Source organism: Nyctereutes procyonoides, unplaced genomic scaffold, assembly GCF_905146905.1.
Source record: "Nyctereutes procyonoides isolate TBG_1078 unplaced genomic scaffold, NYPRO_anot_genome, whole genome shotgun sequence".
NCBI lineage: Eukaryota > Metazoa > Chordata > Mammalia > Carnivora > Canidae > Nyctereutes > Nyctereutes procyonoides.
The window spans coordinates 5,039,123-5,054,639 of NW_026575130.1; the positions used below are offsets into that span (position 1 = coordinate 5,039,123).

The 15,517-nt window shown below is 34.6% G+C and overlaps 1 protein-coding gene across 16 annotated transcripts in view; it reads left to right on the forward strand.

Moving 5' to 3' along the window:
* Window positions 1-15,517, forward strand: part of CAMK2D (calcium/calmodulin dependent protein kinase II delta) — a 303,905-nt gene that overhangs the window by 90,529 nt on the left and 197,859 nt on the right. For all 16 annotated transcript variants that reach the window (XM_055342435.1, XM_055342429.1, XM_055342426.1 and 13 more), the window contains exon 3: window positions 8,499-8,558. In XM_055342435.1, the coding sequence (XP_055198410.1) occupies window positions 8,499-8,558 (60 nt within the window). The remainder of the gene's footprint in view (window positions 1-8,498; window positions 8,559-15,517) is intronic.

Sequence of the window (15,517 nt, forward strand, 5' to 3'; positions counted from 1 at the left end):
TAAAAATCTTTAGGAATAAGGTCTCTGAGTAGCCGCATTATAGTGCTCCAGAATCTGTGCCCTGAGGATTGTACCTTTTATTCAGAAAACATCTCTTCAGGTTCTCACTGCCTGGTTATTTGTAATTAGTTTATATTTTTTATCCTTGTTATCCTCTATTCTTAGTTCATAGCAGTTTTGAAATGAGGAAGGGGCAGTTGTCTTCAATTTCTTCATTTGACAGAGATTTATTTAATGCCTGTTATGTGTACCTGAAATTGTTTAGTGTACTGGAGATACAGCAGTAAGAGCTGACAGTAAAAAAAAAAAATGGGAAGATATAGAAAAGTATAATAAACAGATGCAAAATATAAGGCTTAAAATAGTTTAGGTCCATTTTGTCTAATCTTCCCTCTTCTGAAAATGGACAGCCAGGTAGGTGTGGTTCTAAATTTGGAGTAAGGGTGTCTCTTACTTGAGAGTGTAGTTTCTTAGAAACCAAACAAATGTGACAAAGTTTAAGAATCAAGTTGGGTTGGTTATGGAAGAAACCAGGAAAGCAGGATTAACCTGCCCTGAGAAATAAACTGATCTAAGGCATTGATCTCAAACTGGTGCACTGGGCTAAGGAACAACCAAGGATATAGGGGCAGGAAAGATAAGAGCAGCTTGATCTGGCAAGCCAGAAGGTCGGCAGAACAAACATTAATGATGGATGGAGTTGGATTTTAAACCTATTTTCGTGGACATGAGGAGTGACTTCTAACTGCTATGTAAGATTGTTTTGTGGGTGGGAATCTGTTTTTGGGGAGGGGTAACTGAAAGAATTTAACCCTCTTGGGTGTGGCAAATTCTTGTCCTCCTTAGGTTGTATGTTTACACTCATGTGTGTTTGGAGGAAGAGGTGGTAAGTGACCAATTAAGACAGCCAGACCTCTCTCCTCCAGCCCAGACCATCCCTTGGCATTGCCTGTGCTGACAAGATGATTCCACATTGAGGTGCAGAGAGCAGACTGAACACAGGGAAGTACCTGTGGGCTTCTACACCTCAGTAGCTTTTTCAGGCTTCACTGGATTATAGCAGAGTAATAATGATGATAGTAATGACCCTGTGGTGTCAAAAAAGGTTAAATTATTTTATGTGTCATTTATTTAAGAAAGCAGTGATTATTAGATTTACCCTCAAGAGGTTGATTTTTTTTTAAAGATTTTATTTATTTATTCATGAGAGACAGAGAGAGTCAGAGACACAGGCAGAGGGAGAAGCAGACTCCATGCAGGGAGCCCGATGTGGGACTTGATCCCAGGTCCCCAGGACCACGCCCTGGGCCAAAGTCAGGCACCAAACTGCTGAGCCACCCAGAGATCCCCAAGAGGTTGACATTTTAAGTTGTCATTTGTGGTGGGGAAGGTAGTTAACTTTTGAAATTTACTAGATGAAAGTTCATTGGCTGGTGTTGCTGGATAAATAAATTGTTGTTTTATGTAGATTTAGTGATACTCCTATTGCTCCGTGAAAGTGATTCAGGGCTAGCCCTTTAATTTCCATTTGTGATCAGTTATTCTCCATAAAGATTAAATTTTGATTGGAACAGGAGTGAAGGATTTACTTCAGTAGGTTTGAAATCACATTTACCTCCCCATTTGAAATAAATAACTTATTAAATTTAAAAAGTATCTAAAAGTATCCTAAAGCTGGGAAGAAGTGACTACATTTTCTCACAATTCTCAGAAAATTTTAAAATGCTGAGGTCTTTGTACTGGGTAGTACCATTCTCTACTGATACCATGTCAAAACTGAATGATGATTTATTTTATTTGCGCATTGTTTGTATGGTGGATCTTCAACTATCCATTGCTAACAGCATGTATCTTTTCAGACTTGACAATATTAAAGCCCAAAGGGTTATTATTTTATCCATAGAACAGTGGACTTGAGTTTCAAAGGAAGAAAAAAGTCAAACTATTACAATTTGAATACTTTAATAAATATTAAATGATAAATGAATCTGGTTCTACAGTAGCTTCAAGGTGCGTGGATAATAAAAGAAAATCTTCAGATGATGATAAACAGTATTATGGATGTCTTGTCTTTTATAATCTCTTTGCCTCTTACCATTACAGTTGTGAGACCTGGGAATGATGAGGTAGGAATGTATGATTTTTAGTTGCTGATTGAATTAAAAGTAAAGGAAATTTTAATGCAAAATTTAATCATCTCTTGAGAAGGATAAATACTGAAATGTCCCTTTAGTATTAATAGGCCTCTTCACCTTCCTACTCCCTCTAAAGGAAAGTTGTACACTTGATGTTGAATATGAAGCATTTCCATTATTTCTAAATTCTGATTTTAATGAAAGCTTTAGTTCTATCACTGTGTTTCGAATGTCCAAACATGCCCCAATAGGAAAGTGTGGGATGCCTTAGGAGTCATAGGGGATCACTAAGTTATGTGACTGTATGGAAGAAAAAGTAATCAAAGCAAAAGCTCATGAAGATATCAGTACTATTATGAAGTTAGACATGAAAAGCAACCTCTTAAGACAGCTCCAGTGACCTTTGCTTCCTGATATTTTACTGCACTTGTATACTTTGTATACATACCCCCCATTAAAAAAGTGGACCATCCTAGTGACTTGCTTCTAAACAAATACTATGGCAGATGTCATGGGATATCACTTTTCTGTGATTGAGCTGGATAAGACAGTGACTTCCGTTTTGGTAGGAGATTCTTTACCTTAGCGGCTTTGATGAAGCGCTTTGCTATGTTGACACAGAGCAAGGAAGTGAGGGCAACAACCACCCAACCAAGAGCTGGCTAGGAACCAAGACACTCAGGTCAACAGCTTCTGAGGTACTGAATACTTCCACCAACCATATGGACTTGAAAACCAATCCTTCCCTTGTATTTAGATGCGACCCCAGCCCTAGCTGATATATTCATTGCAGCCTTTTGAGAGACCCTAAAGCAAAGGACTCAGTTAAACCATGTTCAGGTTCCTGATCCACAGAAACTGTGAGATTATAAATGTATGTTATTTTAAGCTTCCAAATTTGTGGCTATTCGTTATATAGCAGTAGAAAACTAATACTTTGGTGTATTTGTTAGAGCTGCCATAAGAAAATAATACAAATTAGGCGGTTAAACAATAGAGTTTATCTTTTCAAATTCTGGAGGCTAGAAGTCCAATATCAGAGTTTCGGTGGGGTTAGTTTTCCAAGGGCTCTCTTTGGCTTGTAGGTATCTTCTCCCTGTGGCTTTATATGACCTTCCCTCAATGTGTGTCTGTTCTAAACTCTTTTTAAAAGGACACCAGTCAGTTGAATTAGGGCTTCCCCTAATGACCTCATTTTAACTTAATTATCCCTTTATAGACTCTGTGTTCACATACATACTCATTCTGAGATAGTAACGGTTAGGAGCTCAACATAGAGATTTTATAAGACCTAGTTCAATCTGTAAGAATAGGCTATATAAAATTCTGTAATTATGTTCATCTTTATAGCTAAACCTTTATGTCACATATTGTCAATAAAAATATTTTGTCATCTTGTTTAATTATATATAGGTATCAGATGATGTATATATTAAACATATTATACATAATATATATATCACATGATATAGCATATATTTGCATACCCCGGTCTCCACGACAAAATTATAATTTCTGTAAGCATATGTTTTGCATATGTCACTTGGCAGTAGTTAAGATGGTGTTAGACGCAGTTTCACATCAGGTTTAATCTTTTATGTTTATTTGTATATTTCTAAATGAGAATATTCTAGAAGTAGCTTGTGTTAAGGATGACAACCTGTTAAAGAGCTAGGGAGTTTGAAGAATTTACATTTATTTTAGGCATTTGTAGTTTTAGATAATGGTAAAGCCAGAGAACATGTCTTTATATTTGGTAATCCAGATATAACAGATAACAATGTTAGATCCAATCCAATGCTGAGCTGAATTTTTTTTTTAAGATTTTATTTATTTATTCATGAGAGACACACAGAGAGGAGAAAGAGAGGGGCAGAGACACAGGCAGAGGGAGAAGCAGGCTCCATGCAGGGAGCCTGATGTGGGACTTGATCCTAGGTCTCCAGGGTCAGGCCCTGGGCTGAAGGCGGCTCTAAACCACTGAGCCACCCGGGCTGCCCTAAGCTGATTCTTTAAAACACTATTTCTGTTTGAGTTGCTAACAACACTATATACCCACATTTAGTATAGAGATTACTTAAAATGCAAAATATGTTTAAAAAATTTTTTCAAAATTGCAAGAAAAATAGAATATAAAGCAGTTTTTTTTTTTGTTTGTTTGTTTGTTTTGTTAGAATATACCAGTGGTTCTCAAAAATGTGGCCTGTAGACCTAGGAGTCCCTGAATCTACAAGGTCAAAACTGTTTTCATAATAAATTTAAGACATTATACGCTTTGTGTGTGTGTGTGTGTGTGTGTGTGTGTGTGTATGTGTGTTGATGTTTGTACCTATGATACAAAAGAAATAGTGGATATTTCATTCCTGGGACCTTTGCATGAATCAAGGCAGTGGCATCAGACTATCCTATTAGTCTGTAATTTTTGCACTTATAGACTAAATAAAAAACTTCACTAAGGATTGACCTTAATGAACCAATTAAAATTATTACTGTTGTTAAATCTTGACCTTTGATCACATGTCTTTGAAACATTCTGCATGATTAAATGAGAAGAATGCAGAAAGCACTTTTGCTCTATACCTAGGTACAATGGTTGTCTCAAGGAAAAGTACTTTGTGATTGATTGAGTTGGAAGCTTAACTAGATACTCTTTCATGGAACACCATTTTTACTTGGAATTACAACTGAAAAACTAGCTATGATTATTCAGACTTAGGTTACTGAGAGACATTTTCTCAAAAATGAACAAAGTGAGCCTGTTGCTTAAAGGAAAACAACTGACAGCATTTATTGCCAACAACATAGTTCAGGGTTCAAACAATAATTAGAATTTGGAAAATTTGTATTTGCCCATGAGAAACATGATAAATTCCCAAATTTAAAGATTGTTCTGATGATAATAGTGGTGTATTGTTTTTATGTATGTAATGAAATGTGTCCATGTTTAGAAGAACTACATAACATACTAAACCAATATTTTCCAAATGGTTCATCGTATTATAAAGTTATGCCTAGGTGTAAAGGAAGCATATGAAAGAGCAATGAATTTTAATGTAGCAGAGTAAAATTTTATTATATTAAAAAAGAACATTTATTATATTAATGTTGAAAATTAATTTGATTTAAACATTAAAGTTCATGACTTCATTGATATGGTTCATAAAATGCATTAATAAAGTTTCAGATTTCACATGGCAACTAACCTTTAAGAAGCTATCACTTGTTGAATTTTGGGATGATATTAAAAAACAATAACCACAATTATCTGAAAAGGCTGTGACAGTGCTCTTTCTTTTTCCAACTACATATCCTTGTGAGGTCAGATTTGGTTGATCTACTTCAAAACAACATATTACAGTAGATAGAATATAGAAGCAAACATGAGAATACAGCTGTATTCTAATTAAGGCAAACATCAAAGAGATTTGCCAAAGATATAAAACCGTGCTACTCTTTTTAAATTTTTTTTTCACTTCAAAATCATTTTTTGAGTACAGTTGAAATGATGTTATAGTAGTTTCAGGTGTACAACATAACGATAAGATGAATACTACATTATTTTTATTGCAAGTATAGCTACTATCTGTCCTTATACATTCTTATTTACAATCATTGACTTTAAGTGATCGTATATTTCATTAAATATATGTTACTGTGCTAGCGTTAGAAAATCAACATTTTTCTACTATCATAAAGACTGGTTCAGGCAGGAATCATCACTGAATGCAAAATCTACAGGGAAATTTTGATGACGAGCAGGATGTTTTCCTGGTCATAAGGTCTCACCACATATTTTTATTAGTTACAAAGGAAACATAAAAAGTAATATTTAGCAGAGAAATTCAACACCACCTTGACCTGGTGCTCAAAGTTATCATTTTTGAGAAGCAGTTGGACAATATATACCTCCATATGTGACAGCCAGAGGAGGATAATGTTCTGAGAATGCATAGTCTAAATCAAACCATGATTGGCAGTTGACAATACCAAAATGAAAATAATTCTTTTTGAAGATAGACATGATGATATACTTCAGAACTGTCAGGTAATAAAAAACAAAAACTGTGGAAATATTCCAGAGTAAAGGAACTAAAGAGAGATGATAACTCAGTGCCATATCTGAACCTTGGCCAGATCCTGCACTGGAGGGAAAAAAAATCCTATAAAGGGCATAATTGAGTTAAATGGAGAAAATTAGAATATGGATGGTAAAGTATTGTTTCAGTGTGGCATTTGCTGAAGTTGATCACCATGCAGTGATTGTAAGAGAGTATTATAGTTCTTAGGTAATATATACTGAAATTTTAGAGGTAAAAAGGGCCTTCATGTTTGTAACTTACCTTCAAATAGTTCAGAAAAAAGATATAAATATAAACATGTATATTTATATATTTATTTGTGTGTTGATTAAATACGTGTATATGGGGCACTAGCATGGCTCAGTGGTTGAACATCAGCCTTGGCTCATGATCCCAGGGTCCTGGGATCGAGTCCCACATTGGGCTCCTCACAGGGAGCCTACTTTTCCCTCTGCCTGTGTCTCTGCCTCTCTCTCTCTGTGTTTCTCATGAATGAATAAAATAAAATCTTAACAAATGTGTATACACATACACAGACATGTATATATACATAGAACATGGATATGTATATATAATTGATTTTTAAAAAATATTTATGTATTTATTCATGAGATAGAGATAGAGAGAGGCAGAGACACAGGCAGAGGGAGAAGCAGGCTCCATGGAGGGAGCCTGATGTGGGACTCGATCCTGGGACTCCAGGATCATGCCCTGAGCTGAAGGCAGGCACTAAACCACTGAGCCACCCAGGGGTCCCCATAAATGATTTTTTAAGGGGTAAAATATTAATAATAGATGTATCTGGGTAATCTGGTATATGTGTTTTTAGTACTGTTCTTCAAATTTTCTGTAAGTTTTAGTTATTTCCAAATAAAAAGTTTAAAAATTAAATGCAACGGTTATGTTAATATAATGGGTTCATTATTGTTTTTAAATGAATTAATGTATGTTTAACATTTTTCTTAGTTTTGTTTCTCATAGAGCAAGCATGATTAGATCTAATCAATATGAACAAAACTTTTTGGGATCCTCCATAATTTTTAAGAATAACAAGGGGTTGTAAGACCACAGAGTTTGAGGACCATTGGTATAGACTGTGTGTAAGTAGTTATATATGTGTTCCCTCTTTCTTTTTTTTTTTTTTTAATATTCTTTTTTTTTTAAATTTTTATTTATTTACGATAGTCACACAGAGAGAGGGATAGAGAGAGAGGCAGAGACATAGGCAGAGGGAGAAGCAGGCTCCATGCACCGGGAGCCCGATGTGGGATTCGATCCCGGGTCTCCAGGATCGTGCCCTGGGCCAAAGGCAGGCGCCAAACCGCTGCGCCACCCAGGGATCCCATCCCTCTTTCTTTTAAGGCTATTTTATGACTCTAGTTAATGAGAGCTGATTTGGTAGACACCATTAATCTTTAATGCCTTTATGCCTTAGTTTTTATATTTTTAAAATATGAATATAGTAGTGCCTATTCCCAGAGGGTTACTGTAAGTTTTAAGTCAGATAGCTATATAAGGCTTTCAACTAATGACCACTTTATAGTGCTGTCCTGATTGGCAGCATGTGTTTCTTCTCTCTTCTTGCCTCTTTTTGACCCTTATTTTGTGCTTTGGCCAGTGATTTTGGTTATAAATATGGGCATATGAACCACCACAAAGAAACCAGAGGAGAGTATCAGTTCATAAAAGGCAAGTTTACAGTGGCCATGCCTCTTCAAAGAAATGAGTAGGGAAATGTAGAAGGGTGAAATTGAGCAAGCAATATGGGATTTTTAGAAGTCTCGGATATAAGAAAGAACATCATAAACTTAGGGAGTTGGACCAACAATTGTATGAAAAGTGGTTGATAGAAAATATGACGGGACAGGAAATATTTCTTCATTAGGGGCAAACTGTAACCCTACTTAGCAGTGTTTCTATGGCATTCCAAATTCCAGATAGGCATCCTCTGCTTAAATGTGTATGTGTATTTGGGTTATTTAAGTTGTTGTAATAATATATACTTAAGGTAAAGAAAGAATACTATTGTTTTGTGACATTTTTCACTGTTTTCTCCAGCCCTGTCCAAATTCAGCTGTATTCTTTATCTCTATCAAGCATCAAGCTAAGGAAAAAAGGAAAATTTGGTTGCTAAGCTATATTATGTTCACCTAATTGCAAATTATCATTTTTTTAAAAAGAGATCAAAGGATATGTAAATGTAAAGGCTTTATATCATTTTAATATGTCATTTATTATCTTTAAATCTTTTTTGCTAAGACTTGTGATTTATATTTTTAAACAGATCATCAGAAACTGGAAAGAGAAGCTAGAATCTGCCGTCTTCTGAAGCACCCCAATATTGGTAAGGAAATCTTTTCAACGTATGTTTTTTTTTCAATTTAAATTCAGTTAGCTTTACATGTAGTATACATCTTTGGTATGTATGTAGTTTTCAGTAATTCATTTTGAATGTTAAAGTTTATGTTATGTGTTTTTTAACCACAATAAAAATGTTATTTTAGTAATCTAGACATTGCTTCTCTTCCAAAAGCTAGTAAAGTTATTTTAGAATATTTTCCCCCATGAATTATAAATAGCATGATAATGTTCAAAATAAAAAAAATGATGAATATAAGAAAAATAGAAGAAACAAAGGAAAGAAAAAGAACAAAAACAAAACAAGAAGAGCCAAGAACATGATTCTGTGACAATAGTTTTGATTATTTTAGATAAATATTGCTTTCCCAGCCCTGTTTTATTGTCAGCCAAATTATTTATGATGTGGAAGTTGTGAAAGAAGGAGGGATAATGCAGTAGAATTGCAAAATCATTCACTAAGAAGGTTTATAGTTCTTCTATTTTTATGAATGGTGAGACCATTCAGTTTCTATTCCTGACTTGAAGTTTCTAGTCAGTTTCTATTCCTGACTTGAAGTTTCTAGTATCCTGCATACTTCTTAGGTTCTTAAACGAATGAACGGATACCACCAAGTAAATCTGAAGTATTAACAAACTAGCAGCTGTCTAATATCCTTCTGGTTGGAGAGAGAACCAAACAACTCTGAAATGTAAATCTACCTCTTTATAAATGTTTTTACCCTAATGACAGTCTTTGGCATTTCTTGGTTGGCTGTTGTATTTTTTTGCTAGGGCTGCCATAAAAACATATAACAGATTAGATGGCTTTAACAGAGAAATTTACTATCTCACAATTCTGTAAGCAAGAAATCTGAGATTAAGGTGTTAAGTGTTAACAGGGTTTGTTTCTTCTGAGACCTCTATCCTTATGTTGTAGATAGGTGTCTTCCCCCTGTGTCTTCAACTGGTCTTATCTCTGTTGTAATTTTTTCTTCTTATGAGAGCACCATCATATTGAATTAGGGTCCACCCTGATGACCTCATTTTAACTTAAATGTCCTTTCAAATACTTTATCTTCAAATACAGTAACTTTATGAGGCCCTGGGGTTGAGACACAAATTTTGGAGAGACACAATTCAGTGCATAATATTGGCTAATGAGAAATTACACAATATGACCCACTATAGTTCAAAGAGCACTGTTCTTACTCAGGTTTAAGATAAAATGAAATTTTTGTTTGGTTCACTTATTATTCTTCTGAAGAAGAGTTGTTATTTGTTTTGTTTTTAATCAAGATCTTTCTGTGAAACTCAGTTTTTGTAGATATTGAAACTAACTGTCCTCATTTCCTCTAGGACACCAAAGTCAGACATTCTAAAGACACTCAAACTAAAACAAGAACAATTTTCATTTTGAAACTCCATGCAGAATAACCTTAGTAACAAAGGGGAAGTTGTACAGTAGGGAAAGTTCTAAAGTTTTCTGACCTAGAAAGCACCATTAACACACTCTTGACACTACATAAATTTTTTTTCAATAGTCCATAGCATCAAGTTCCATGGCTCCTTGGTCTCCTCACTTGAAGTTTTATTCATCTTTCAAGATTTCAGAAGTACCAAAGCAATGATAGAAATTCCAGGTTCTTGAATTCTGAGATCCAGAGAAACAGAATCAGCCACTCATTAAAGTCAATAGACAGATTTTATTCAATATTATTTCATTAGGGGAAAGAGCTGAGCTCAGTTCCAAATATAGCAAAGACAACCAGGGATTTATAGCCAAAGAGAATGAAGGGGTCAGTGAATTGAAAATTGCTGAGAGGAGGTATCACACGTAGGGGAATTGTTACTGAACTTATTAAAATACCAATGAAATTCTTATTAAAGGAAGGCCAAAGCTTAGACATCAAGAGTCAGGGATGAAGAACTTGATCAGGTGTTGTGGTGATCACATATCAAAGATGGAAGGATGGCTTGGTAGGATTCTTTGCTAAGACTAGTATAGGCAGATTGAGTATAGAGTCCAATACAAGGTCTGGTTAAAAAGAAGACTCAAAGGAGCCTGACTAATTTTAGTCAAGGGGACAGTCTTTGTTGCTACATTAGAGTGGCTTGTCAGGCAAGATATGCAGGGGTCACATTTAAATTGATCTCTAAAAGATAAGAATCCATCATGAAAAAGTTCAGGGAGAAAGAGTTACAGTCAGAGTCAGCTTTCCCTGTTAGGGGAAGAGTCAGAGGATCAGTGTGTAGCCTACCATGAGAGAGAAAAAGAGAGACTGACCTGAGATGGGTCAGAAGGATAGGTAGATGCCTGACCATGGAGGGCCTTGGAAATCAGGTTATAGTGTTTAGGACTTATTCTAAGTACAATGGGAAGCCAACAGAAGGATCATAAGCAAGAGTGTCGTCATCTGATTTGTTGTGCCTACTGTGTATAAAATGGATTATAGTTACATGAGCACAATAAGAGATAATAGTACTCCATTAGTTCATTAGAGTCCAGTGTTTATATATATTGCCCTTGGCTCCCATCTTTTTGGTAAAAATTCAAATAGATTCAGGTTGACCTCTTTCCTGTGTGCTTAGGTAGTTCACAAAAAGTACCATTCATCTTTTGCTCAACAAACTGCCATGCAGGCAGCTTCCTAAGCAGCTCCATCTTTGCTCTGTCTTCAGAGTAGGTAGCCAAACAATCTTGTTTGAGTCCCAAACTGGAAAGATTACCACTAACCTTATTTGAAAGTGTTGAAGCAATTTGGAGAGAACATCTTGCCTCAAGCTTTTGTTAATTAGCTTGTTTTTTAATTGTTCATCCTTTATTTTAATAAAATGGGCTTATTTTCTCTTGAGGTCTAAACAGGTCTATGGTAAATCAAATAGTGTAAGCTATATGTTAGCATATCTACCAAGCAAAGGGAAAATACCTTGGAGGTAGCAAAATGACATACTTGAGGTAATAGCCAAATTGTTCTCAAAATTATTTGCTATTTCCATTGTTTTTGTACTTGATTTTTGATAAGCTTTATTACTGGGGAACTTATTGAAACCTGTGGCAAAGTCCAAATAACTCAAAGTAGTAAGGGGAAGCTAAATCAGGCAGCACACTCACTCACTGCAAGTAGGTGAATCTGAGAACAATGGGCCAGCAAGGGGAAAGGGAAAGCTATCAGGAACTTCGACCTGACTCCTCTGGGTTCCCAAGTGAGAAGATACCCACTTAGTCTTTATTTGTAAGGAAATCAATATTTGAGAGAACTTTTCAGTTGGCGTGATGATACATTTTGAGGCTGGGCTATACCCATTCTCTAAAGACCTGAATCTACACTTTGTGTAGACTTTAGAAAGAGCGAGATGGTTTTCTGAAAGTGTAAGGGAACATTTTTATTTGTAGAAGATCAATACCTCCTTTGTAAGGTAAGCCTTTCGTGATATGGCTCAATGAATCCCAGTAGCTAGAGAGCCAAAGGAAGGGCTATGTGGCCTTTAAAAATAAATAAATAAATAAAAAAAAAGAATCTAGTCTGTACCAGTGCCCTGGGACCCCTAGTACAATGAGTTAACTGTTCTGAGACCACATCATATCTTAATGATTATCATTTCCTATCAGTTTTCTCAGCCACTGCCCCAAAACACATAAACATATCCACTCCTACATTGTATAAGCTGTAACAGAAAATTAAAGACACAGTATTAATGGAAAAGTCTATAGACTCAGTGAACCCCACTTTATTCCGCCTCTGACACGTAGTCTGTTCAGTGAACTGCTGAAGCATATCCCATTTGCTCATTAATGTATAGTTGCTCTCTTTGTAAAGCAGAGAAAATATTTACCATTTTATTTCCTTCTGAGAATTATTAGGGAGAACTAGATAGTGCTTCTTTTTGGTGAGGAGTTAATAAACTTTGGATGTTACTTAATGTAAATAAACACACAAATGTATATATATATGAATAATACATGTTTCTGAAATGTTTTTCCACTGTTGAGTATATATATCTCAGGAAAAAGCTACCAGACATTATTAAACGATCAGTTAGGTAGTATATTGTATAAGTAATGCCCCATAATAATTTACTCAACTGTTTGCTTACACATATATTACATAATCAGAAAATCATAATATTTCAATAACCAAGATCTTACAGTTATCTAGTACAAATTTATTTTTTAATAATTGAGGAAACTAAAATTTACTGTATCTGTATGACTTCTCCAAAGTCACAGTTCTTTAGTGATGTTGTCAAGCCTAAATTCTTGATATTTCTGTAAAGAGGTACCGATGTTTGAGGGAGCCTGACTTGCAGCAACAAGATTGAAAAGGTAATCATATTCCCTTTCAAGGAGAATTTTGAAGTTGTGTTTGCTTCAACTCAACCCTCCCCCATATATGGGAAAAATATTTAAATTAGAAACTTCTAATACTAATACAAGAAAACTTTGTAAGTTTTGGAGAGCATAAGTAATACCTCTCTACTCTGATATGGAACTACGTATTTCATAAAGATACAGTGAACAGGTTTTTAATTTGACATCTATAATATGTAAAATTACATATGCTGAGAGATAGAGAATAGAAAATATATAAAGACTTTACCAGTTTCATTCTTCTGCATGTGGATGTCCAATTTTCCCAGCACCATTTATTGAAGAGACTGTCTTTCTTCTAGTGGATCGTCTTTCCTCCTTTATCGTATATTAGTTGAGCATAAAGTTCAGGGTCCACTTCTGGGTTCTCTGTTCTGTTCCATTGATCTATATGTCTGTTTTTGTGCCAGTACCACACTGTCTTGATGAACACAGCTTTGTAGTACAACCTGAAATCTGGCATTGTGATGCCCCCAGATATGGTTTTCTTTTTTTAAAATTCCCCTGGCTGTTTGGGGTCTTTTCTGATTCCACACAAATCTTAAAATAATTTGTTCTAAGTCTCTGAAGAAAGTCCATGGTATTTTGATAGGGATTGCATTATACGTGTAAATTGCCCTGGGTAACATTGACATTTTCACAATATTAATTCTGCCAATCCATGAGCATGGAATATTTTTCCATCTCTTTGTGTCTTCCTCAATTTCTTTCAGAAGTGTTCTGTAGTTTTTATTTACTTTCTATAGAAGCAGATTTTCCATGCCCATGAATGATAATTTATTGCATCTAGGATTTAAACATTTTCCTTTTCCTAATATATAAAACTGGAAGAGCCTTTAGGAATTATCTAAATCCAGCCTAGATTCTGCAGATGGGAGTTTGGAGATTTCATTAGGGAGGTAATGGCCAAGGTCACACGCAGATCTCAAAAGGGATTAAAAATGCACAACCTGTTTATTACTTCACCTTGCATGTAGTGTTTTTCATTTTCACTAACCTTAGGAGGCATGGTGTCATACTCTAAAACTAGTATTTTAACCTCAATCTCAGATCTACCTCTTTGCAAATAATCCTCAAGTTAAACATCATACCTCTAATTTTCACAAGACAAAATTAAGTCATTTTTGTTCGTGTTTTGCTTTTAACAATATTTTACCTTTGTGTTCTACTCTGCATGTAGTCCTCTTCCAGGTTCCTAGAATGTATAATAAATTGCTCTAATCACATTGTATGTACAAGCTTACATTTAATAAATATGTATCTTAAATATTCCCAGTAGTTGGTTATCAAATGAATAAATTGCCTTTTATGTCTATTGCTATAATATTTCAGTTTTAAATCCTTTGGAAGAGACAGGGAAAAGGAGAACAGTGTTAATACAGAGTAAATGTTAATTGGTGTGCTGAGAAAACAAAGTTAATGATTTTATGAATGACACTCAAGTCTTTTTCAATGTTATGAGAAATTAAACAACATTGAAAGAAAATGATAAAGTTTTTATGACCTCCCTCGTTATTGGCAGTTATGCCTAATATTCATAACAGTCTATAATTATACAAGAATAAGTAATTTTTTTGGCTAAACAGCTTGCTCTACTGACTTTTCAACAGATAAAAGGTAATTTAACACAATTAAGTACTAAAAAAGCAAGGTACTCTTGTTTTATGTTCACCTTTTATTTGATTAAATCTCACCTCTTTATCTTGATTATTTGGTGTGAAGGCTAAATTACGTCTCAGAATATGTTACTGCCTGCAGAATACTCTCTCTTAACAAATGAGAAACAGCACAGAAATAATGTTTTCCTGACAAATAATTATTTTCAATATTTCTCATTATCGCTGGTTTTTCTTTTGTTCATTTAATAATGGTATCAGTGATGTACCCTTTGTAATTATTAGCTGAAAGCTAAATTCGTCGTTATCTTAAGTAAACAAACTATGTAGTAGAAAGATGAAATATAGTTATAAAATTAATTGATATAAGATGACATTTTAAACTCTTTTAATTGTGAGTTTGGCTATGAGTCCATTTTTTAAATTTCTTTGTAAATTATATTTTCTGTATATAAATTAAATGGAAATTTCCCTGAGTTCTATTAGAATAGTTGGATTTTAAATGAAACTGTAGAGGAAAAAAAATGGCTCTTCTGTTACAAATAAAGGACAATTTGTGATTTGGATTTACTAGATAATGTACTTTGATTTATCAGTCATAATGCTTACTCAAAAATATCCTCTGTTTTGTTCTACTAAACCTTTTTTATTTTCATCTTGTCTCGTCTTCACTATGTTCAAGCTAGAATCTCATAATTGAGTTTTGGAAGTTTATAATAGTTCCTTGGACTCAGTATTGTGCCCTAAACTGAAACTTCAAAAGAAAAAATAATTCCAAACATTACTAGGACATTTTCTTTCTTTATTTGCTTGTTTTACTCAGGCTTCAATTATACAGAATGCCCTCTCCACTCCCTTGCCTCACCCTGGGTAGGAACAGCTCATGTAGCCTGGAAATGATGAAAAGAGCTGAGGAACCTTTTAATCGTTCAAAAATCATTGCTGTTTTACCTTCTTCTGATAGTTTTGACCACAAAA